The sequence below is a fragment of the Cetorhinus maximus genome, chromosome 10, assembly GCF_964194155.1.
Source record: "Cetorhinus maximus chromosome 10, sCetMax3.hap1.1, whole genome shotgun sequence".
Classification (NCBI taxonomy): Eukaryota; Metazoa; Chordata; class Chondrichthyes; order Lamniformes; family Cetorhinidae; genus Cetorhinus; species Cetorhinus maximus.
Window position 1 is genome coordinate 123,792,656 of NC_135888.1, and position 24,472 is coordinate 123,817,127.

General features: G+C 44.1%; 1 protein-coding gene across 1 annotated transcript in view; it reads left to right on the top strand.

Moving 5' to 3' along the window:
• The window catches only part of glra1 (glycine receptor, alpha 1), a 149,549-nt gene that overhangs the window by 33,152 nt on the left and 91,925 nt on the right, over window positions 1-24,472 (top strand). The window contains exon 3 of the mRNA XM_078549715.1: window positions 14,864-14,931. Within this exon, the coding sequence (XP_078405841.1) occupies window positions 14,864-14,931 (68 nt within the window). The remainder of the gene's footprint in view (window positions 1-14,863; window positions 14,932-24,472) is intronic.

Genomic DNA, 24,472 nt, shown 5'->3' on the forward strand with positions numbered 1-24,472 from the left:
AGTGGGGGGGTGTGCGGGTGTGAACGGGCAGTGAGGGGCTATGATGTACAGGTGTGTATGGGCAGTAGAGGAGGAGGAGGAAAGTGGGGGGGTGGGGCAGTGAGAAAGAGAGAAGGGGTTCAGATGGAGGGGTCTGTGCTGTCACCCAGTGAGTCCTGGGGGACATACTGAGTAATTGTTGATAGGAAGGGATGGTGAGGGTTAAAGGAGACAGTGGGAGCTGATAGGATGGGAGAGCGAGGGTTCAGCGATGACAGGTGAAGGGGCGCTGAGGATTGTTGGGGGGAAACACAGAAGTGAAAGCAGGTTCTAGAGGCCAGCAGATTGACGGTCAAATGTTACAGCTGGTGGGGGTCAAGGGTTATGTGGGGGTTGGTATTGGTCGTGGTGGTAGAGGCAAAGGTATTGGACTGCACTTCAAACGTAACACGAACCACGGCCACTCGAACTATCCAGAGCCTCATGGTGGAGATCTTGTGATGCTGAATGGGAGTTGGGTCATCAGGGGTGGGCAGAGCTGGTCATCCCAACTGGACAACTGAAGGGGAACCCAGCATGTAGTATTTACAATGCTAGGGCGTCAGAACAGACGAGTGTGTGAAGGGCAAAGGCTCAGCGTGTGCAGGAGACTTCTTGCACATGGCTTGCAAGGGCCCTGGCAAATATCTTGGCCTCGTTGTACATGCATTCTCCCGGGCCACAGAGAGCCAGCCTGGGATGTCCCTCTGAAGCTGGGTGCACAGTGAGTAAGAATCACAATGAAATATAAGACTGGATTAAAGTGAAAGTGTAGTCTATTTACAAAAGCGTATGAACAGTGAACAGTTATTGTGCACCCATGCAACCACTTAAGAAATTAGAACTTCTTAATTTTGTGCACCCTGCGCTCCCCCGACCTCCGCAACAGGACTTGAGGCAGCCTGCTGACCACTATGTCCTTGATGACTTTGGCGGGCGTCCTCTGTGTTTGGGGTCTGGAGGGCCCTAGCTCACTTTGGGTCTCCTGCTCTGGTGCAGCTGCACTCTCTGCACTCAGTTGAGGCTCCTGGGATCACAGACTGAGGGGATTCCGAAGGACCTCTAACCCTCAGAATCCTGAGTAGATGTCCCACGGGTCTCTGCCTGCTGTTCCCCTTTCCTTTGGGTGCCCGAGGGCCCCTTCCTGACGCCTTGAGAAGGGGCACCTGGATGGACGTTGAGGTGCCCTGTCACAGTCTCGTGTACCCACAGCGAAACCTTGCCCATGGATTCTGCGATGGAAGGCAGGTCTGCGCGCATCTCCAGCAGAAACTGATCATTCTGCTGGTCAAGGGTCTTCATGCCGTCTGCCACCTTCCCCATGGAGACCTCGATGCACGCATATGTCAGTACCACTTCAGAGAACTGGAAGACAGACTCCTCCGCCTCATGTGCCATTCTGTTCAGGGCCTCCTGCACCTCTGCCTGATGCCCCCAGCGTCTCCTGCTGCATGTCAATCATCCTGTCCAGGGCCGATCCCAGAGGCTTGTCATCTGACTCGGACTTTGCATGGTCCTCTTCCCCAGCAGTCCTCCAAGTACCAAAGAATTTGGATACCCCTGCCTCCTCCTACTGTGGAAACGTGTCTGCACAGTGACTACCAGAATGTGAATCCCTGCCTAAACTAGTTCTCGTACCCATCGAGGTGTGTGCCTCTGGGCTGGGAGATGGTGCAGGTGACTGCTGTGACAGCTTCGCAGGTGAAATGTCTTGTTCGTCCTCATCTTCCTCGCTCATTTACGGGCTGCTGGGTGTGGTGGACTCGGCCTTGGGGTTTGGCCTCACCGTCTTCTTGGTGGCACCTGTAATTGCGAGAGGAGAGAGTGAGAGACTGCATGGGCTACCTCTAGCATGGCACCACGCATGACCCCTGGATTTCTAGGTAAAGACATGAAGCATTATCCCTTACTGGATGGGGCCCGGACGCCGAACCTCCCCTGCCAGCTTGGGAGTCACTTCACTTGTTGTCAGGTACTGGAGTTGAGCCATGCCCCCTCCCGTCCTCTCTCTCTTCTGCTTGTTGTGCATCAATTTGGCCTGCACAAAGAGAAAATGGTTTGAGAGCATTTGGGAGCAGGTGGTGCACACATGCTGCCAGTCGACAGGCTACTATATGCCATGTGAAAGTTCCACTGCACCTCGGCCACTAGGGGTCTCTGGCAGCACCCTCCAAAACAGGAAGCTCATACATGCAGAAGGAATAAACAGGTGGAGGCATGGCATCTGCTGCACTTGCCGGTGTCCACTATGCTAGATACCCCCACCCCTTTCCACAATGACCTCTCTGTGTGGCAGGGCTAATGACCTGCAGTTGCCTCTGTACCTGCAGACTACATGAACTGCAGTATGACCTTGAGGCATCAGCGATTCACGCTGAGATATCCTTCATGCACAGGCAGCACTGATGGTAGCCTGTCCATGGAGGCCCATCACCCAGTTCCCACTCTGAGATAAGTTTGAGCAGTAGAGGTTTCACTTACCCTGGCGATGCAGATGAGGTCATTCGTCCTTTTCCTGCACTACAGGGCTGTCCTCTGATGTGCGCTGTTCGCACCCTGGCGACTGCCTCCTATGCAGGGTAGGTGAGTTAGGTGGGCCTCCTCCTTTACTCCCTGGGGTACAGGACACCTCTCTTCTCCTCCATTGCATTCAGCAGCACCTCCAGGGATGTGTCACTAAACCTGGGTGCTGGTGCAGCTTGCTGTCTGAGCCATTTCCTAGACCGCTGTTCAGATTCGGCGAGAGCAGCAGCTGTCCGGGCGCCTGTTAAATATGGCGCGGTACGCGACATCCTGCCAGCCCTGCTGTGTAAACAAAGCCTCGGCAAACCCCCAGCTCCATATTAATGAGCCCAATGTCACACGATTCTGCGCGATTTCCCACTGGGCTCCACTGAGGGCAATATTCCCGTTTCCATCCCCCATCACGGCACTTAGGCCCAGAGTGGAAAATCCCAGCCATCGTATTGAACAGCTTGTTAATTCTTCAGTCAGCTTTGATCAGCAATCCATAAACTTTGACCACCAAAAATTAATTCAATGTTTTACGCAATCTTTTAAAAAATCCCCAGATGATTAACAATCCAAAGTCACATGTTCGCAAGTCCTGCAATGATTTTTGCACAGATGGCCCAGCCAAAACCCTGTCTGTGAATGAATTTTCAGAAGACGGCTCCTTTGTTATGTCTGAGGAGGAAGATGGGAAGAATCAATGGAAGGGGCACCAGACATCCTACTTTGGATGGCACAATGTCATCGGGAAAGAGAAAGTCAGGAGGACATCTCCAGTGTCACCTTACAAAATTATGATTTTTATTTTCATTTCTCACACAAATATAAGTAGACACACAGCAATTGCAAGGTCAGCAGTGGCCTATACAAGCTGCCTGCTTCCTCAAGATATGGTACAGCAGTAATTGAGCATGTTGTGAGGGCTCAGCACTGGCAAGGCATATTTAACTTGGTTTCAACTATCAGTTAAAGTGGTATATCATGGGCACAGTTAGCTGAGCAAGATGACTTGAACATGAAAATGACAATGGCACTGTCTATAATAAACTATTCCCATTGATATGGCTCAGAGACCCTGTCAGAAAATATTCTAGTCATCTCTGAAGGTCAGTATAGAAAAATTAGTGGAGTATTCCATGTGTCACAGTGTAAAAAGTTGACGTACTGGACAGGTTTCAACAAGAAACAGATAAACTTTATTACAGAGATTTTTTCAGATGTTACATGCTTGTATCAGGTCCTTGCCAAGAAGCCCTGCCCCCCAGATTACCCGCACTTAGGGCTCATTGGTCGGAGCCTCCAAGGACAATCACGTGACCCTAACAGACAGTTGAGGGGGGGGGCTGTACCTTTAGTTACTACATTTCCTCCTGCTTTAGTTTTTTTTACAGTTTCTATTTACAGAGAACAGTTGAATAGGCAACAACATATACATATATACAACTCAGGTGATTAAAGATCAAGTCTCTGAGGTGCTTTCCTTATTTGGTTAGAGCGGCAAAGCTCTACCACAGGATCAACATAATCAGGAACTGCGGCACCAGATACATCATTAGAAAGTGGCAGTTCAGGGTTTAGCAACTCTACAGAGATATGGTGGATCTGTCACTTCACGAATTGATGGCTCAACGTTAATCACAGGCAGAATAGCTGGTTGTTGGAATATCTCTCTATCCCAAAGGTGGTCCACGTGTTTTTGAACAATTCAGTCTTCCACTTCCACTTGGAAGGACTAGGGACCAGTTTCTGAAACAATAGTTGCAGGAACCCAAAAAGGTCCACTTCCAAAATTCTGCATGAAAACTGTGTCTCCTGCAATGAATCTGTGAGCTTTGCTATGAATATCTTGATTCAATTTTTGATTAGTCTGATTCTTCTCTATCTTCCCCTCTAAGTTTGGAAACACCGGACTTAATCTTGTATGTAGGCAGCGTTTCATCAATAATTCAGACGATGTTGAACCCGCAGTTGAATGAGGCATCATAATTGAGAAGAAAGTGGGAAAGTCAAGTTTCTAGAGTACCTTCTGATAACCTCTTCATTCCAGATTTGAAAGTTTGCACAGCTCTCTCAGCTAAACTATTTGATGAAGGATGAGATGAGGCTGTTTTAATATATGTCTGATTCCATTTAAACTCATGAAACTCTGAAACTCTGCACTGGTGAAGACTGTACCATTATCAGAAATGATGACTTCCATTAGGCTGTGTATACCAAAACAATGACCCAGCTTTTCAATAGTTGTGCTATATGTCAGTGATCTGACTTCATACACATCCAACTATTTAGAATGTGCACCTACGATCAATAAAAACATGGGGCAGAATTTTCTGCCTACCGGGCAGGTGGGCCCGACCCAATCTCCGGCGGGCAGGGAGCCGATCCCCGCCGGAGAAGCAGGCCCCGCTGCCATTTTAAGTGGGCGGGCTAATTAAGGCCCGCCCAGCGTGATGTCCGGCGGGAAGTACTATGCGCTTCCTGTGCAGGCGGGGGGGATTCCCCAAATGTGAGTGTGCGCTCTTTTGCGCATGCACACAAAAGAGCGCGCATCTCCCTGAGGCTAAGTGCTGCCTCAGGGAGATCGCCGACAGTTGCAAAAACATTAAAAATAGAAGAACAAAAATCCTTAACATGTCCCCCTCATGTGACATGAGATGGGACATGTTCATAAATTACACTAAAACTTTATTAAACTTTTTAAATCCCTACATGAAACCTCATCCCGCCGATGGATGAGGTTTCATGTTTTTTCTAGTTCCCACCGGGGCTCCTGGCCTGCCTGCCAACCTTAAAGTTGGACGGACAGGTCCTTTAATTGTTTTAATGATCCTGTCAATGGCCTCAATTGGCCATTGACAGGTCGGCGGGCCCACAGCTGATTTTGCTGCGGGCCTGCCTTCCTGAAAATTTAAATGGGGCGGGATGATGTCGGGGGTTCCGCCCCTCCTCGCCGATGGCAAAATTCAGCCCATGGTACCTAAGAATGGCCCTACTTATTCAATATGTGGTCTAACCCTGGGTCAACCAAGCCACTCCCACGGATGCAGTAGAGCTGCTCTTCTGTTGTTGCTGACAATGGAGACAGTGTTTGACCATATTTTCAATGTCACTGTCAGTACATGGCCACCAGACATAGCTTCGCACAGGCATTTTCATCTTTGATATGCTTGGATGCACACTGTGAAGCTCTGTCAACAGTGGTTCTCTTCCTTGCGAAGGGATGACAACTCTTGATCCCTACAATAAAATTCCATCTTGACAACTTAACTCTTTTTTGGGCATGGAACGGTCTCATCCCTTCAGACACAGGTGAATTTGGCTATACCTTCAGTTACAACACACAGCAACCGATGTAACACTAATTCCCACTCAGATGATGCTTAAGAATATCCTGCGGTGGTATTTTACTTCAAGCATTGTTCACACTTTTTCAATGATGATGATTTGTAGTGAAGTTAACTGGATTTTTCAAAAATGTTAACAGACATTATTTTAAATTTTATTGAAAGCCTGTTAAATAAAAAGGAAATCACTTTTACATTCTAGTCCTTTCCTTCAGAATGCTAGAAAATGGATAGAATTTTAGGGGAAAATGTAAAATATCCTTGGGACGTGTTTTACCCTCTGGGTGTTTATTTGTTTAATATGGGAGATAGAGGACAATTTCCGCTCATTTCTTGATGTTGTTCCTTCAGGTAAACAATACAAAATAATGTTGGCAAAATTCAGAGATTGTTTAAAAATTCTAAAAGTCAGCTGTAAGGCATTGTGATTGCATCAAAATAAGTGGTCATGAATCACGATGTGTATCATATGAACATACATACAAGCATATGAATCAGGAGGAGTAGGCCACTCAGCCCTTCAAGCCTGCGCTGCCATTCAATGAGATCATGGCCGATCTGATTGTAACCTCAACTCCAGCCTCCCACCTATTCTTGATAACCTTTCACACGCCTTGCTTATCAAGAATCTATCTAACTCTGCTTCCACTGCTTTTTGAGGAAGAGCATTCCAAAGACACGCCACCCTCAGAAAAAATTTCTCCTCATCTCTGTCCTAAATGGGTAACCCATTATTTTTAAACAGTGACCCCTCGTGCTAGATTTTCCCACAAGAGGAAACATCCTTTCCACATCTACCCTGTCAAGACTCCTCAGGATCTTATGCTTCAATCAAGTTGCCTCTTGCTCTTCTAAAGTCCAATGGATACAAGTCTAGCCTGTCCATTCTTTCTTCATAAGACAACCTACCCAATCCAGGTGTTAGTTTAGTAAAACTTCTGTGAAGTGCTTCCAACACATTTATATCCTTCCTTAAATGAGACCAGTACTGTACAAAGTACTCTAGATGTGGTCTCACCAATGCCCTGTATAACTGAAGCAGGGGATTACTGTTCTTAGAATTTAGCATTTATAGTAGAAATTTAGCCCTAAGGAACGTATAGTTAATAAGGAGTCAATAAGCAGTTATTAGATTTAAATTAATTTGTTAAATAGTTCTAGAAATGGCAGTTGCTGGGATGAAGTGCTTCACCTGTGAGATGTGGGAAATCTGTGATGCTTCAAGTGTCCCGGACAACTACATCTGCAGGAAGTGTACCCAATTGCAGCTCCTCACAGACCGCATGGATCGGTTGGAACAGCAGTTGGATGCACTTAGGAGCATTCAGATGGCGGAAAGCGTCATAGACAGGAGTTTTGCAGATGTGGTCACACCCAAGGTACAGACAAATAGATGGGTGACCGCTAGAAGGGGCAGGCAGTCAGTGCAGAAATCCCCTGTGGCTGTCCCCCTCTCTAACAGGTATACTGTTTTGGATACTGTGGGGGAGATGGCCTATCAGGGGAAAACAACAGCAATTGCCAGAGCAGTGGCACCACGGCTGGCTCTGTTGGGGTAGGGGTCAAAGCACAGAAGAGCAATTGTCTTAGGGGACTCTATAGTCAGGGGCTCAGATAGGCGCTTCTGTGGTCGTGAAAGAAACACCAGGATGGTATGTTGCCTCCCTGGTGCCAGGGTCCAGGATGTCTCTGATCGGGTACGGGACATTCTGAAGGTGGAGGGAGAACAGCCAGAGGTCGTGGTACACATTGGTACTAACGACATAGGCAGGAAGAGTGACGAGGTCCTGCAGCAGGAGTTCAGGGAGTTAGGCAGAAAGTTAAAAAACAGGACCTCTAGGGTTGTAATCTCAGGGTTACTCACTGTGCCACATGCCAGTGAGGCTAGAAATAGGAAGATAGTGCAGCTAAACACATAGCTGAACAGATGGTGTAGGAGGGAGGATATCTGGATCATTGGGATCTCTTCCGGGGCAGGTGGGACCCGTATAAGAAGGACGGGTTGCATCTAAACAGGAGGGGCACCGATATCCTGGCTGCAAGGTTTGCTAGTGTCACTCGGGAGGGTTTAAACTAGTATGGCAGGGGGGTGGGAACCAGAGCAATAGGTCAGCAGGTGAAATAAATGACTGGGAACTAGTGAATATGGCCAGTAGGACTAAGAGGAAGAGCAGGCAAGGAGAAATTCCTGAACACAGTGGGACTGGGGGTCTGAAATGCATTTGTTTCAATGCGAGAAGTATAACAGGCAAGGCAGATGAGCTTAGAACTTGGATTAGTACTTGGGACTATGATGTTATTGCTATTACAGAGATTTAGTTGAAGGATGGACAGGATTGGCAGATAAACGTTCCAGGATTTAGATGTTTCAGGCAGGATAGAGAGGGATGTAGAAGAGGTGGGGGAGTTGCACTGCTGGTTAAGGAGAATATCACAGCTGTACAACAAGAGGACTCCTTGGTGGGCTCATGCAGTGAGGCAATATGGGTAGAGCTCCGGAATAAGAAGGGTGCAGTCGCAATGTTGGGGGTTTACTATAGGCCTCCAAATTGCCAATCCAAGGAGATTGAGGGACAGTTATGTAGGCAGATTTTGGAAAGATGTAAAAGCAAAATGGTTGTTGTGGTGGGTGATTTTAACTTTCCCTATATTGACTGGGAATCACTTAGTGCTTGGGGTTTGGATGGTGCAGAATTTGTAAGGTGCATCCAGGAGGGCTTCCTGAGACAATATGTAGATAGCCCAACTAGGGAAGGGGCAATACTGGACCTGGTATTAGGGAATGAACCCGGCCAGGGGGTCGAAATTTCAGTAGGGGAGCATTTCGGGAAAAGTGACCATAATTCAGTAAGTTTCACGGTACTGGTGGATAAGGATAACAGGAGTCCTCGGGTTTAGGTGCTTAATTGAGGGAAGGCTAATTATAACAGTATTAGGCAGGAACTGAGGAATCTAGACTGGAGGCGGATGTTTGAGGGCAAATCAACAACTGACATGTGGAGGGCTTTCAAACGTCAGTTGATAAGAATTCAGGACCAGCATGTTCCTGCTAGGATGAAGGATAAGTATGGCAAGTTTCAGGAACCTTGGATAATGAAGGATATTGTGAGATTAGTCAAAAAGAAAAGGGAAGCATTCGTAAGGGCTAGAAGGTGGGAACAGATGAAGCCTGTGGAGAATATAAAGAAAGTAGGAAGAAACTTAAGCAATGAGTCAGAAGGGCTAAAAGGGGTCATGAAAAGTCATTGGCAATCAGGATTAAGGAAAATCCCAAGGCCTTTTATACATATGTAAAAAGCAAGAGGGTAGCCAGGGAAAGAGTAGGCCCACTCAGGGACAGAGGTGGGAATCTGTGTGTGGAGCCAGAAGAAATGGGAGAGATACTAAATGAATACTTCTCATCAGTATTCACCAAAGAGAAGGACTTAGCGGTCGATTTGTCTAGGGAAGAGTGTGTAGATAGCCTGGATCATGTTGAGATCAAAAAAGAGGTGTTAGGTGTCTTGAAGAATATTAAGGTGGATAAGTCCCCAGGGCCAGATGGGATCTACCCAGAGTACTGAGGGAGGCAAGGGAGGAGATTGCTGGGGCCTTGACAGAAATCTTTGTATCCTCACTGGCTACGGGTGAGGCCCCAGAGGACTGGAGAATGGCCAATGTTGTTCCATTATTTAAGAAGGGTAGCAGGGATAATCCAGGAAATGACAGGCCTTTCGTCAGTGGTAGGGAAATTATTGGAGAAGATTCTTCGTGACAGGATTTGCTACCATTTGGAAGCAAATGGGTGTATTAGTGAGAGGCAGCATGGTTTTGTGAAGGGGAGGTCATGTCTCACTAACTTGATCAAGTTTTTCGAGGAAGTGAGAAAGATGATCAACATTGGAAGGGCAGTGGATGTTATCTACATGGATTTCAGTAAGGCCTTTGACAGGTCCCTCATGGCAGACTGGTACAGAAGGTAAAGTTGTACGGGATCAGAGATGAGCTGACAAGTTGGATACAGAATTGGCTTGGTCATAAAAGACAGAGGGTAGCAGTGGACGGGTGCTTTTCTGAATGGAGAGCTGTGACTAGTGGTGTTCCGCAGGGATCAGTGCTGGGACCTTTGCTGTTTGTAGTATACGTAAACGATTTGGAGGAAAATGTAACTGGGCTAATTTAGTAAATTTGCAGATGACACTAAGGTTGGAGGAGTTGCAGATAGTGAAGAGGATTGTCAAAGGATACAACGGGATATAGATCGGGCGGAGAAATGGCAGATGGAGTTTAATCCGGACAAATGCGAGGTAATGCATTTTGGAAGGTCTAAGACAGGTAGGAATTATACAGTAAATGGCAGAACCCTTAAGTGATTCGACGGGCAGAGGGATCTGGGTGTACAAGTCCACAGGTCACTGAAAGTGGCAACGCAGGTGGATAAGGTAGTCAGGAAGGCACATGGCATGCTTGCCTTCATCAGCAGGGGTATTGAGTATAAAAGCTGAGAAGTCTGAATAGAACCTTGGTTTGGCCACACTTGGAATATTGCGTGCAATTCTGGTCGCCACATTACCAGAAGGATATGGAAGCATTGGAGAGGGTGCAGAGGAGGTTCACCAGGATGCTGCCTGGTCTGGAGGTTATTAGCTATGAGGAGAGGTTGGAGAAACTCGGATTGTTCTCACTAGAGCGACGGAGATTGAGGGGCGACTTGGTAGAAGTTTAAAAAATTATGAGTGGCATGGACAGAGTAGATAGTCAGAAGCTTTTTCCCAGGATGGAAGAGTCAATTACTAGGGGACATAAATTTAAGGTGAGAGGAGAAAACTTTAAAGGAGATGTGCAGGGCAAGTTTTTTACACAGAGGGTAGTGAGTGTCTGGAATTCGCTACCAGAGGAGGTGGTGGAAGCAGGTACAATAGTGGTGTTTAAGAGGCAGCTTGACAGATACATGAATAGGATGGGAATAGGGGGATACGGACCTCGGAAGTGCAAAATGTTTTAGTTTGACAGGCAATATGATCGGCGCAGGCTTGGAGGGCTGAAGGGCCTGTTCCTGTGCTGTACTTTTCTTTGTTCTTTTTTCATAACCTCCCTACTTTTGTATTCGACAGTGAATCATAATAAAACCATTGGTTCCCTAAAACACGACAATTTTATCTGCAACATTTGAGACTAATCATTTGTCTAAAAGATTCTGAGCTACCACACATTCTATTCAAAAGTGGTTGTTGTGTTCATGCGAAAACAAACCAATTGAGAAATGGCTGGTTGATTAGTTCCTCCCCTCAGTGGAGTGGAAAGAGATATTAAATCACGACAACACTCAACTCCAACAATTCTGCAAGGTTGTACCTGTCTGTTGGTGAATCAGATCCACCACTATTCATCCACTGAACAAAAAAAAAAATGAATAATTGAACCTGTGGCCTTCCCAGTTTCTGGTACCTAGTGTCAGGAAATGAAAGGTAATTCAGCTATACTGAAGACGGGATTGCAAACAAGAGATAATAACATGGAAACACTATCTGCTTTCTTCTTACATCCACATGACTACCACACCGGATCTTTTTCTGTTCTCTTCTAACCTTTCCTCAGCACTCAAGTGCTTAATGAGCAATTCACTATTGGAACATGTGGTGATCCACATCCCTGAGCCAGGAATCCCCTATGGCTATGATCTCTCTGTAACATGCCAATTGCATATTTATTCTAACGATCTTCATGGGTTTTATAGCTTCATCTTCTTCTGTGATGTTTTGTTGTTCTGCACTATTAGACAGTGGCTGTGAGGCTATGGAATGTATTACCAGATATAGTGATTGAAAGAGAAACTGTGTCAACATTTAGGAAGAGGTTAGTTTGGTGGTTGAAGCCATGTGGGATAAAGGGATATATGAAAAGGGTGGGTGCATGGAATTAAGACTACTGTCTCAGTAGAAGATAAAGCCCAAATCACGATGTTTGGGCTCAGCAGTCTGTTTCTGTATTGTAATTTCTGTGTTGTTCTGTAAAACTGTTTGTTAATACAATCTCTTGAGAAGCTTTATAGACTGTGTTACCTATTTGCTACTTTTGCCAACTTAATCCATTCAGTGTCCCTGTTTTCTTGGTTCACTGTTGTTTCCGGTTCATGGAAATCATGTCCCCGGTTCTACTGATCTCCAGCTCTAAACCACTGTCAAAGTCTAACAGTAGCTGGCTATTTCCCAGACTTGTGAGGACTCACTTAGAGTCTAGTACTCCCTGCTTGATAATCCTACAATTTCATCTCTCCTTCTCCCCATTTCCTTAAACTTTTTGGTCAAGAGGTAATTGGTGTATCTCTTCCGCTATACCTAGTTTTCTTACTCATAACTATTTCTCACTAAACATATGTCATAGCTACTATCCTTAATTCCATTTCTCTCAACTGCCCTCCACAATTACTTCACTCAGGTGGCCCTTTTTAAGTTTTATTTCTCTAAGATGCTTACTTTATATGTATATAAATCAATTTTATCTCTCAAGAGTTTTTCATGTCAAATTTCAGACTGTCCTGATCGGATCAAGACTTGTACTCACTTTAAATGTAGATTTTAAGATATGCGAAATACTTTCTTACAGAGTAATTAAGAGTTACTTCCAGGTATTTTGTTCTTTGTACTGTTACTGAATTCTTTAGCCGTAGAACAATGTTATAGGATTTTTGTGGCATATTAAACAATATTAGCCACTTAAAGCAATCAACCTTCAATTCAGTGATCATTAACACCAGCCACACACAAAAACAATGCAGTGTTATAATAGAGTTCAGCTCTGTAAGGATTAGAGGCTCTTTCACAATTTGTATTCCAGGTTACGTTTTAGTCATAAAAAAAGAAAATGCTTGGAACACTCAGGTGCCTGCATCTGTGGAAAGAGAAAGATTAGTTTACCGTTACAGGTTAATGACCTTTTCTTACAATTGCCATGTTGGAGAGAAGAGCAAAAATTCTTAAAATGGTCATCCCTGGAAGAGAAGCGGCAGTGAATTAAACAAGAAAACAAAACCAAAAAAAAAACGGTTCTGCTTGAAGATCTTTGACCTGGAATGTTAACTCTGTCTTTCATTCTAATCTGTTGAGTGTTTCCAACATATTCTGTCATTATTTCAGATTCTGGTATCAACACTGTTTTTGAAACATTTCAGTCATATTGACCATAATCTTTCTATTTTCCCTCTATTTCTGAATCTTTCTATTTTCCCTCTATTTCTGATGCATGTTATCATTGTAACATACATCTCCCTGCATCATTCTCCTAACACGTATGCATAATAGATTAATAGATTCCTATTTATATGCATTCCAATTGCGGTCACCGAAAATTTGAATCAGTGAAAGCTAAGATTTCATCCTGGGGTTAAAATCCAAAATAAAATGAACTATATATATTTCTTCTCCGCCGATGCTGCCAGACCTGCTGAGTTTTTCCAGGTAATTCTGTTTTTGTTTTGCATATATTTCATAATGTATACCCATTTATAGCCAGATACCTGTATCACCAGGGTATAAGGGTCCAATGTCTTTGTTTTTTTTGCCAATTAGGCTTTGCAAGAACAATCATTAAGCTTGTTATTTATTGCAAAATGATCCTTTAGCATGGCAACAGGGCTGTATTTTGTGAACATGTGTTGAATAATTTCAAAACCAGCCAACCACTTTAACCGGAGGCAGATCTGTCAAACTAAATTGAAGTATTTTAATTCCCCATCAATTGTTGAGTGTAAATCTCTTCTCCATTATCTTTACACCAACTGTAATTATGCTACTAAACCCAACTGATGGATGATTATATAAAGTTTTGCATTCAGCTAGAGATTGTCTGTACATCCACTTGTTTGCTCGCTCCAGTTTGATATATCACATCCGAATGTTGAATATAAAATTTTAATCTGAGCTAATCCCCACTGGGTTACTTCAAATTAATTATTAATCATTCAAAGACTAGCCCAATTCAGATCCTTCAGACTTTCCATTTTTATGATAACTTTGTAGCTTCCTTTTTAAGCTATTGAGCCCTCTGTGATTCAGAGCCAATTTGCAGTAGCTACATGGAGGGGAATGCATGGCCTAATAACAGCAATTGCAAAAACAATTTGGTTAACCTAGAATTTATTATACTCTGAACAAATACTTTCAAAAGACAAATTTACTGGCAGCTACCAAATACAGTAAAACAAATGTTGATTTTGCTCTCTCCCTACTGAACCATTAATCTACAGCCACCCTATTCAGCTGTATTTCTCAACTCAAGTAAACTTTCAAATACCTTTTCCTCACTGCAGGGCTGGAAACTGTACTCTCTCCCCCCCACTCTCCCCCCTCCTCTTCTCCTGCAATCGTGTTTAGGAATTTTGCCTCTCCAATTAAACACCAAAATCAATTTACCCATTCTGAGATTGAGAAAATGTTGTTCTTATAGGAACTATTCTAATCAGTTTTTGTTACCTAAAATGACCTGCTCTGAAATTATGAAGCAGAATTCAAGAACTGTGCAGAAACCTGATGACTCAATAGTGAACAGAAAATAGGAAAACACTTGTATTTTCTTTAATTAACATCAATTATGCAAGGGAGTGTGGAATACACATGACTCTTTATTGAATCTGACACAAAGGTTTTCTGAAGGATTTATTTTCCTTAGTGTTATTTTGTCATTTATTTTTCCCTCTTTTACTAAATCCATTCTTTCATGGTGAATGGGCTGTTTTGCATCTTTCTTTGCGGTCCATAGATTGGTGAGGCAGTCAGCATGACCACTTGACAATTAATCAAAGCCCAATCTGTTTGACCACAATCCATTTTCTCTTTCAATAACTTCAGACCAATTGGATAGGTAAAGTTGGAAATGAATTAACCCATGTGTTCCCTCCATGAGTATTTGTTTAGAAATTAATGTTCTGTGTCCTTGGGCTCCAGTTACGCTACAAGATTGAGAGTTGGAGGAAAACACAATATTAATACATTTTACCTTGTGTTTGGTTTCAGGTCCCCCAGTTAATGTCACATGCAATATATTTATCAACAGTTTTGGCTCAATAGCAGAAACCACCATGGTAAGTGCTCCTTAAATCCTTAGAATAACAAATATGTGAGTTTTTATATTTAATTAGTAGAATAGAACTTGATAAACTCAGGTTTCAGTGATGTTCTTTTGCTATGCAGTAAAACCATAGCATAGGTTTTGTACATATTAGAGGTAAGATTTTCTAAGGGCGAGTGAATGCTGACAATTTCAATTTAATTACTTAACACAGAAGATGGTGAATGCGTGGGAACAGCTTGCCTAGAAATTCAATGGAGACTGAATGTCAATAAATTCAAGAGGATTTGTAGTTTCTGTCAATAGAAACAATTGAAAATTGCAAGGAATTAAGTACAAAACAAACATAAAATGCTGAAAATCTGGAATATTAACAGAAACTGCTGGAAACATCCAGAAGATCAAGTAGCATCTATGGAGAGAGAAACAAATCAATGGTTAAGTCCTTTGTCAGAAATGGTCAGAAATTAAGTATATTTGCTATGTCTTGAATGCTAGAACTGGCAAGAGGGTACTTTCTAGTCCTTTGCATTCCTATGCAAATGAACTGCTAATTAAATTGTGAAAACTCACAGCTTCGCAGAATGTGCTTTCTGATCATTTAATTGTATTGCTGCTTTGTTAATTACATTCCCATTCCATCAGCCCCCTGCCCCCACTGCACTGCCAAGGAATTACCTGAGATTTGCCCAACATTGTGTAACCAGGCCTGTGCCTGTAGTAGCCAGAGACTTGTCACAGCAACAAGACAGAGGTGGGGGTGTTTACAGCACTTCAGCTATCACCCATCCCACTCATCATTCCCCACCCCACTGTGCAGAGGATTCTGAAGATTGCTGTGACAAGGGTTCACCTTATACTGGAGCTCAGTAGGGCAGGCTAAAGATCATGCAGGAAAATTTAACATTTGGAGGAAAGGTCCAGCAAGAACAATTCAAAGTACTCATTGCTTTCTGGCTGCCGTACTCCAGCAACAACCAAGTGGCCCAATCTTGGCAGCTCAGAGGACCCACAGGCCTAAGAGCTGTCAAAATAGAAAATTCACACTTTATTCAGACAGAATACGAATGCTTTGAGGAGAAAAAAAAGTAACTGTTTGAATGTGCCTTGCATTTGTGTGTGTGGCAGCAGTTTGCAGGTCAGCTGGTCCAACAGAGTATTTCTTCTTTTCATCCAATTAATCCTTTCAAGTGATTATAGCTTTTGATCTCTACATGTAAAAGGAAATTGTGATGTGAGAGTAATTCTAGCAGCTGGATGATGAGCAATGTACTTGCTTGATGCTCTTGTTCCTAGGCATGCCTAAAGGAGAACATAGTGACAGAGCGTGTGATGAATCCTCCAAGATTTGTCGCTGTTTTCCTACTCAACCACAGGCAGAGAAAAATCTTCAAGGTTTCCTGTCTCATTAGTTATGTTGTCTTTGTATTTTTTGGAAGATGGCATCTTTCCAGCACATTTTGGATTCAAAGGCAATAACTCTGTGCAGATTTTTTTAACAGTTTGCCTTCAGATTGTGTGACTAATCCTAAAATGTGCAAAGTTTTATTGCCATAACAAATTCAAAGCTGCAAGGCTTGATGAAACTAAGATTTTTTTTTTAACCTTACAGCTGCCTTACCCATATATATTGTTTTCAAAGATCAAATGGTCAGTGGTAATCTAACAAGTGTTTCCTTTGGAAGCTTGTATCCCTTTGCTTTCACTTCGGGTGTAGGTTCATGAATTATTCTTTTTTTATGATATAGCTTTCCAGGAAACATAAATCTTTAAAGACTTATTTTTGTTATTGCCATCTTTAATTTCATTACATTGAATGTTTGTCTCCTTTCTCACACCACTTACTACCCAGTGTCACAGAATTACCTACAATGGCCTGTGAATTTCAGTCCTCCCTAATGGGATATTGCCTTCAAGTTTATGGGATATTGCTTTCAAATTTAATGAGACTTCTGTCTCAATGAGCTTGGCTCCAACAGTGCCTACAAATGCAAGAAAAGCTCTAACTTTGATTGGAACACAGGCTTTATCAAGTCTATCAGAACAGGAGAACAAATATAATGATGTATCTTGTCTCATTGCCCACTAGAAGCATGCTCATTTACTAAATTTCATACAATTTAATCATGTGAAAGCCTCTTAAAACAACACACATTGGGGTATATTTTTCAACCAGCACTCTTCCTGTATGAAGATTTTTAAAAAGTAGTCCAAATGCATTAAAGATGGACAGTTTAATTCGAGGAATCCTTGAACTAAATGTACTTAAAGAATAATTTAAATTGGGATAGAAATAGGACTAGGCCCACTTTGTTGCCTGAAATAACTGCACCAGAAGCTACAAACCAAAGGTTTGTCCCAGTTAGTGCTTCAAATCGCATCAGCATATTTCCACTGAGCTGTGGATGTCGATCTAGCCTCCAGTGGCGTCTTGCTGCTTCAAGGATGACTAGCTTGGTTTGACTGCCTCACAAGCAGCAGCCCTCCGGTAATTCCATGGAGGTGGGGGGGAAGGTTGGAGTAATGCTGCAAAGTCAGAGGAAAGAACTGCTGCTGCCCCTTGGCTCCACACGACGATTAATTTGAAAGAGAGAACTTAGTTTTAAGTACTTTTGGTTAGGTCTCTAAAGCACCTAAAAAAATACTAAATGGAAACAACAATGGCACATAGCTACTGTTTGCAGTATTATCTAAGCCTCTCCATTACATTTAATACCTTTAAAAGTAAATGCTACTAATCTGCGAGAATTTAAAATTTGCATTTGTTAGAATAAATAACTGCACCACTTAATGGTGGTCTCAGTTAATCTCATTTAACCTTGACATTATGACCTCGATTTTATCCCCTCCCACAGGGGCAGGAAGGGGGCCAGGCAAAAGGTTAAAATCCTGAAATTCAAAATCCTGCCTCCAACCTGATGGTGTTCCCAACTGCCACAATATTAACAGTCTGCTCCGTCCAATCAAATTTCTGCAAGAGGTTCTAATGAGGTATTAGACCCCGCATTGTGAGGCTTGTTAGGGTTAGATAGAGATAAGGCCCCATGTTTACATCTAGCAAAGGCCCATACTAGCAGCAGGTCTCAATTTCTGGCCTTATCTACAATTTTTTTTCTGGGTGCAGAAATTTAGCATGATCCAAGTGGCATTGATTGACACAATGAACATGACTAAAGTAACATAAGCCTAGAATATTAGAGGGCACATACATTTCTGCATCGCCTTGGTCATGTACATCCATTCCAATGACTTCCATTGTGTTGTTGTTTTGATGTTTTACAACCAACCCCCCCCATTAGTTGAAGCATGTATGCAACTGATCTAGCCACTGTTTTAGGCAGCCACCAGGAAGACCCGAATGTCATCTGACATGGGATGTATCCCATGTATCCTTGGGATGCAAGAGAGCACCAAGAAATTGGGTGCTTGTTGTCCCCCATCCTGCTCCCAAAGAAAAAGTGCGGCAGCATCCAGTTTCTCCCCAGTTAAATTGTGGATTGATTAGCCAGGTATCGCAAAGTGTGTTAACTTGATTCAAGTGTTTAAAAAGTAAATGGATAAATTCCCATTTCAATGAGAAGTTGAGCTATGCCTAACAAAATATATACTATTTTTTAGAAATTATTTAAACAGAAGTACGAAAACAAACACAAATGATGCAGGCTGTAGTTGCAATCATCTGACACTCAATTTTGTTGTTTTAATAACTTTCTGTATTTGTATTCAGATAGCATGACTGTCATTGATCTGTTAAATTACAAAGGAAAAAAACCTATGCCCCAACAAAAAAATGTTAACCAAAAACAAGTGAACTTAGCTTAACAATAACCTGCTCACTGACACCCAGTTTGAGTTCCGCCAGGGTCACTCTGCCCTGACCTCATTACAGCCTTGGTTCAAACATGGACAAAAAGAGCTGAACTCCCGAGGTGAGGTGAGAGCGAGTGCCCTTGACATCAAGGCAGCATTTGACCGAGTGTGGCATCAAGGAGCCCTAGCAAAACTGGAATCAATGGGAATCAGAGGGAAAACTCTCCACTGGTTGGAGTCATACCTAGCACAAAGGAAGATGGTTGTGGTTGTTGGAGGTCAGTCATCTCAGTTCAAGGACATTATTGCAAGAGTTCCTCAAGGTAGTGTCCTCAGCCCAACCATCTTCAGCTGCTTCATCAATGACCTTCCTTCCATCATAAGGTCAGAAGTGAGGATGTTCGCTGATGATTGCACAATGATCAGCACCATTCGCGACTCCTCAGATACTGAGACAGCCCATGTCCAAATGCAGCAAGACCTGCACAATATCCAGGCTTAGGCTAACAAGTGGCAAGTAACATTTGTGCCACACGTGCCAGGCAATGACCATCTTCAACAAGAGAGAATCTAACCATTGCCCTTGACATTCAATGGCATTACCACCGCTGAATTCCCCATTATCAACATCCTGGGAGTTACCATTGAACAGAAACTGAACTGGACTAGCCATATAAATACTGTGGCTACAAGAGGAGGTCAAAGGCTAGGAATCCTGTGACGAGTAACCCACCTCCTGACTCAGTCAAAGCCTATCTACCACCTACAAGGCACATGTCAGGAGTGTGATGAAATACTCCCCACTTGCCTGGATGAGTGCAGCTCCAGCAACACTCAAGAAGCTTGACACCATCCAGGACAAGGCAGTCCACTTGATTGGCACCACATCCACAAACATTCACTCCCTTCACCACCAACGCACAGTAGCAGCAGTGTGGACCATCTGCAAGATGCACTGCAGGAATTCACCAAGGCTCCTTAGAAAGCACCTTCGAAATCCATGACCGCTATCATAAGACCATAAGGTCATAAGACATATGAGCAGAAATTAGGCCAATCGGCCCATCGAGTCTGCTTCGCCATTCAATCATGGCTGATAAGTTTCTCAACCCCATTCTCCCGCCTTCTACCCGTAACCTTTGATCCCCTTACCAATCAAGAACTTATCTATCTCGGTCTTAAATACACTCAATGACCTGGCCTCCACAGCCCTCTGTGGCAACGAATTCCATAGATTCACCACTCTCTGGCTAAAGAAGCGTCTCCTCATCTCTGTTCTAAAAGGTCTTCCCTTTACTCTGAGGCTGTGCCCTCAGGTCCTAGTCTCTCCTACTAATGGAAACATCTTCCCCACGTCCACTCTATCCAGGCCTTTCAGTATTCTGTAAGTTTCAATCAGATCCCCCCTCATCCTTCTAAACTCCATTGAGTATAGTCCCAGAGTCCTCAAACGTTCCTCATATGTTAAGTCTTTCATTCCTAGGATCATTCTCATGAACCTCCTCCGGACTCTCTCCAGGGCCAGCACATCCTTCCTGAGATACAGGGCCCAAAATTGCTCACAATATTCTAAATGTGGTCTGACCAGAGCCTTATAAAGCCTGAGCAACACATCCCTGCTTTTATATTCTAGTCCTCTCAAAATAAATGACAACATTGCATTTGCCTTCCTAACTACCGACTCAACCTGCAAGTTAACCTTAAGAGAATCCTGGACTAGGACTCCCAAGTCCCTTTGCACTCCAGATTTCTGAATTCTCTCCCCACTTAGAAAATAGTCTATGCCTCTATTCTTCCTACCAAAGTGCATGACCTCACACTTCCCCACGTTTTATTCCATCTGCTACTTCTTTGTCCATTCTCCTAACCTGTCCAAATCCTTCTGCAGCCTCCCCACCTCCTCAATACTACCTGTCCCTCCACCTATCTTTTTATCATCTGCAAACTTTGCCAGGATGCCCTCAGTTCCTTCATCTAGATCATTAATGTATAAAGTGAAAAGTTGTGGTCCCAACACTGACCCCTGCGGAACTCCACTAGTCACCGGCTGCCATCCTGAGAAGGACCCCCTTATCCCCACTCTCTGCCTCCTGCCAGACAGCCAATCTTCTATCCATGCTAGTACCTTGCCTCTAACACCATGGGCTCTTATCTTACTGAGCAGCCTCCTGTGCGGCACCTTGTCAAAGGCCTTCTGGAAGTCCAAGTAGATAACATCCATTGCCTCTCCTTTGTCTAACCTACTCGTTACCTCCTCAAAGAATTCTAACAGATTTGTCTGGCATGACCTCCCCTAGATGAAACCATGCTGACTTTGCCCGATTTTACCATGAACTTCCAAGTATTCTGAAATCTCATCCTTAATAATGGACTCTAAAATCTTACCAACGACCGAGGTCAGGCTAATCGGCCAGTAATTTCTCGTCTTTTGCCTCACTCCCTTCTTAAACAGGGGGGTTACATTAGCGCTTTTCCAGTCCTCTGGGACCCTCCCTGACTCCAGTGATTCCTGAAAGATCACCACTAACGCCTCCACTATCTCTTCAGCTATCTCCTTCAGAACTCTGGGGTGTAATCCATCTGGTCCAGGTGATTTATCCACCTTCAGACCTTTCAGTTTTCCTAGCAGTTTCTCCTTGGTAATGGCCATCATACTCACCTCTGCCCCCCGACTCTCTTGAACTTTGGGGATGTCACTCATGTTTTCCACTGTGAAGACTGACGCAAAGTACCTATTCAGTTCCTCCGCTATTTCTTTGTTCCCGACTACTACTTCTCCAGTGTCATTTTCCAGCAGCCCAATGTCCACTTTTGCCTCTCTCTTACCCTTTATATATCTAAAAAGACTCTTGCAATCTTCTTTAATATTACTGGCTAGTTTACCCTCATATTTAATCTTCTCCCTCCTTATTTCTTTTTTAGTTGTCTTCTGTTGGTCTTTGTAGGCTTCCCAATCCCCTGATTTCCCACTGCTCTTCGCCGCATTGTATGCTTTCTCTTTAGCATTTATGCTGTCACTGACTTCCCTAGTCAGCCATGGTTGCCTCGTCCTCCCTTTAGTATGCTTCTTCTTCCTAGGGATGGATTTTTGCTGTGTCTCCCAAATTACTCCCAGAAACTCCTGCCATTGCTGTTCCACTGTCTTTCCTACTAGGCTCATCTCCCAGTCAATTCTGGCCAGCTCCTCCCTCATGCCTCTGTAGTTGCCTTAATTCAACTGTAATACTGTTACATCTGATTCCAGCTTTTTCCTCTCAAATTGCAGGGTAAATTCTATCTTATTATGGTCACTTCCTCCTAAGGGTTCCTTCACCTTAAGCTCCCTTATCAAATCTGCCTCATTACACATCACTAAATCTAGAATTGCCTGTTCCCTAGTGGGCTCTACCACAAGCTGCTCCAAAAAGCCATCTCGTAGACATTCCACAAATTCCTTTTCTTGGGATCCACTACCAACCTGATTTTCCCAGTCTACCTGCATATTGAAATCCCCCATGATCACCGTAACCTTGCCTTTCTTACACACCTTTTCTATCTCCTGGTGTATCTTGTGCCCCACATCCTGACTACTGTTCAGAAGCCTGTACATAACTCCCATTATGGTTTTTTGACCTTTGCGGTTCCTCAACTCTACCCACACAGATTCTTCATCATCTGGCCCTACATCATTTTTTGCTATCGATTTAATTTCATTTCTTACTAACAAAGCAACCCCACCCCCTCTGCCAACCTGCCTATCTTTTCGATAGGATGTATATCCTTGGATATTTAGCTTCCCAGTCCTGATCCCCTTGCAGCCATGTCTCCGTAATGCCCACCACATCATACCTGCCAATTTCAATCTGCGCCATAAGCTCATTTACCATATTTCGTATACTGCGTGCATCAGATACAACATCTTCAGTCCTGTATTCCCCGTCCCCTTTCTCATTGTTGTCCCTTTATCTGATGTGCTTGAAGTTAGATTCCTAACCCTTTCCAAACACTTTGTCCTATTTTGTGTTCTGGAGACTTTAAGAGCCTCTCCTGGGCTCTCCTTTCTTTTCAGTTTTTTCATAATTTTCCATGAAGTTGAATCCACCCCCCCCAACACGCTAACCTGCTGCTTTGTTTCCCATTAGTCATACTTCTTGGAGTTTTACCCTTCCCTCCCCCCACACTTTCTAGTTTAAAGTCCTGTTGACCACCCTATTTACCCTTTTCGCTAGAACATTGGTCCCAGATCGGTTCAGATGGAGACCATCCCAACGGTACAGATCTCTCCTGTTCCAATACTGATGCCAGTGCCCCATGAAATGGAACCCCTCTTTCCTGCACCACTCCCTTAGCCACATGTTTACTTCCCTTATTCTCACGTCCCTATACCAATTTGCACATGGCTCGGGTAGTAATCCGGAGATTATAACCCTTGAGGACCTGTTCTTTAATTTAGTTCCTAGTTCCTGATAATCCCCAAACAGGTCCTCTTTCCTAGTCTTACCTATGTTATTTGTCCTGACGTGGACCACCACAACTGGATCCTCCCCCTCCCTCTCCAATATCCTTTCAAGCCGGTCAGAGATGTCCCTCACCCTGGCACCGGACAGGTAACATACCATGCGGGACTCTCGATCCTGCTTACAAAAGAAGCTATCAATTCCCCTAATTATAGAATCCCCTACAACTACCACTTGTCTTTTTGCTCCCCCCTCTTGAATGACCTCCTGTGCCATGGTGCCGTGGTCAGCTGGCTCATCCTCCCTACAGCCTTCTTCCTCATCCACACAGGGAGCAAGTACCTCGTACCTGTTAGACAAGGTCAAGAGCTGAGGCTCCTCTGTTCCTGAACACAGGATCCCTCTACCTGCCTCACTTGCATTCACACCCTGCTGACCCTGACCACTGACCGGACTTGAGGTACTTAATCTACCGGGTGTGACCGCCTCCTGATACAAAGCGTCCAGGTAACTCTCCCCCTCCCGGATGTGCCGCAGCGTCCGGACCTCGGACTCCAGCTCATCAATTCTGAGCCGGAGTTCCTCCAGCAACCAACACTTGTTGCAGATGTGGTCACTGCAGCTCGCAATGTGATCTGCCAGCTCCCACATCATACAGCTACAGCACATCACCTGCTCAGCCATCTCTACTTAGATAATTAATTTATTAGTTAGCTTTACAGTGTTTTTTTTTCAAATTTGGTGCAGATTTCCTCCCAACCAATCAGGTCACAGCTTTCCTGTGACGTCACTTTTTAAGTTTTGGCTTCAGTTACTCTGTGCCCCGAGGTCACTGCTCCGGTGCTCCTCCCTCCGAGTCTGCTCCCTGGAGACAAGGCCGCGAATCCCCGAGGTAAGCTAGATTTATACTCACTGTTCTGGTGCTCCTTCTTCCAAGTCTGCTTCCTGGAGACAAGGCCGCGAATCCCTGAGGTAAGCTAGATTTATACTCACTGCTCCGGTGCTCCTCCCTCCGAGTCTGCTCCCAGGATTTACTCACCAATCAGCTGCTTTTTCTTTAAAATCCACTTTCAGAAGAGTGTTCCTCGCAGGTCTGGTGCACTCCTGAAGGCACTGCCTCTTCCTCTCTCTCTTTTTTAGGTTTGAGGAGGAGGGAGGGATGGAAACACTACAGCAATGTAATGTTTGGGGCTTTTCCGTTCTTTGACAGTGGGTCCTCCTCAATTCCCTCCTGAGTCGCAGTGGCTGCAATGACTTCTCCCAGAATGCTTCAGTCACTTCTCACCAGCGCCCTCTGTTGGATCATCT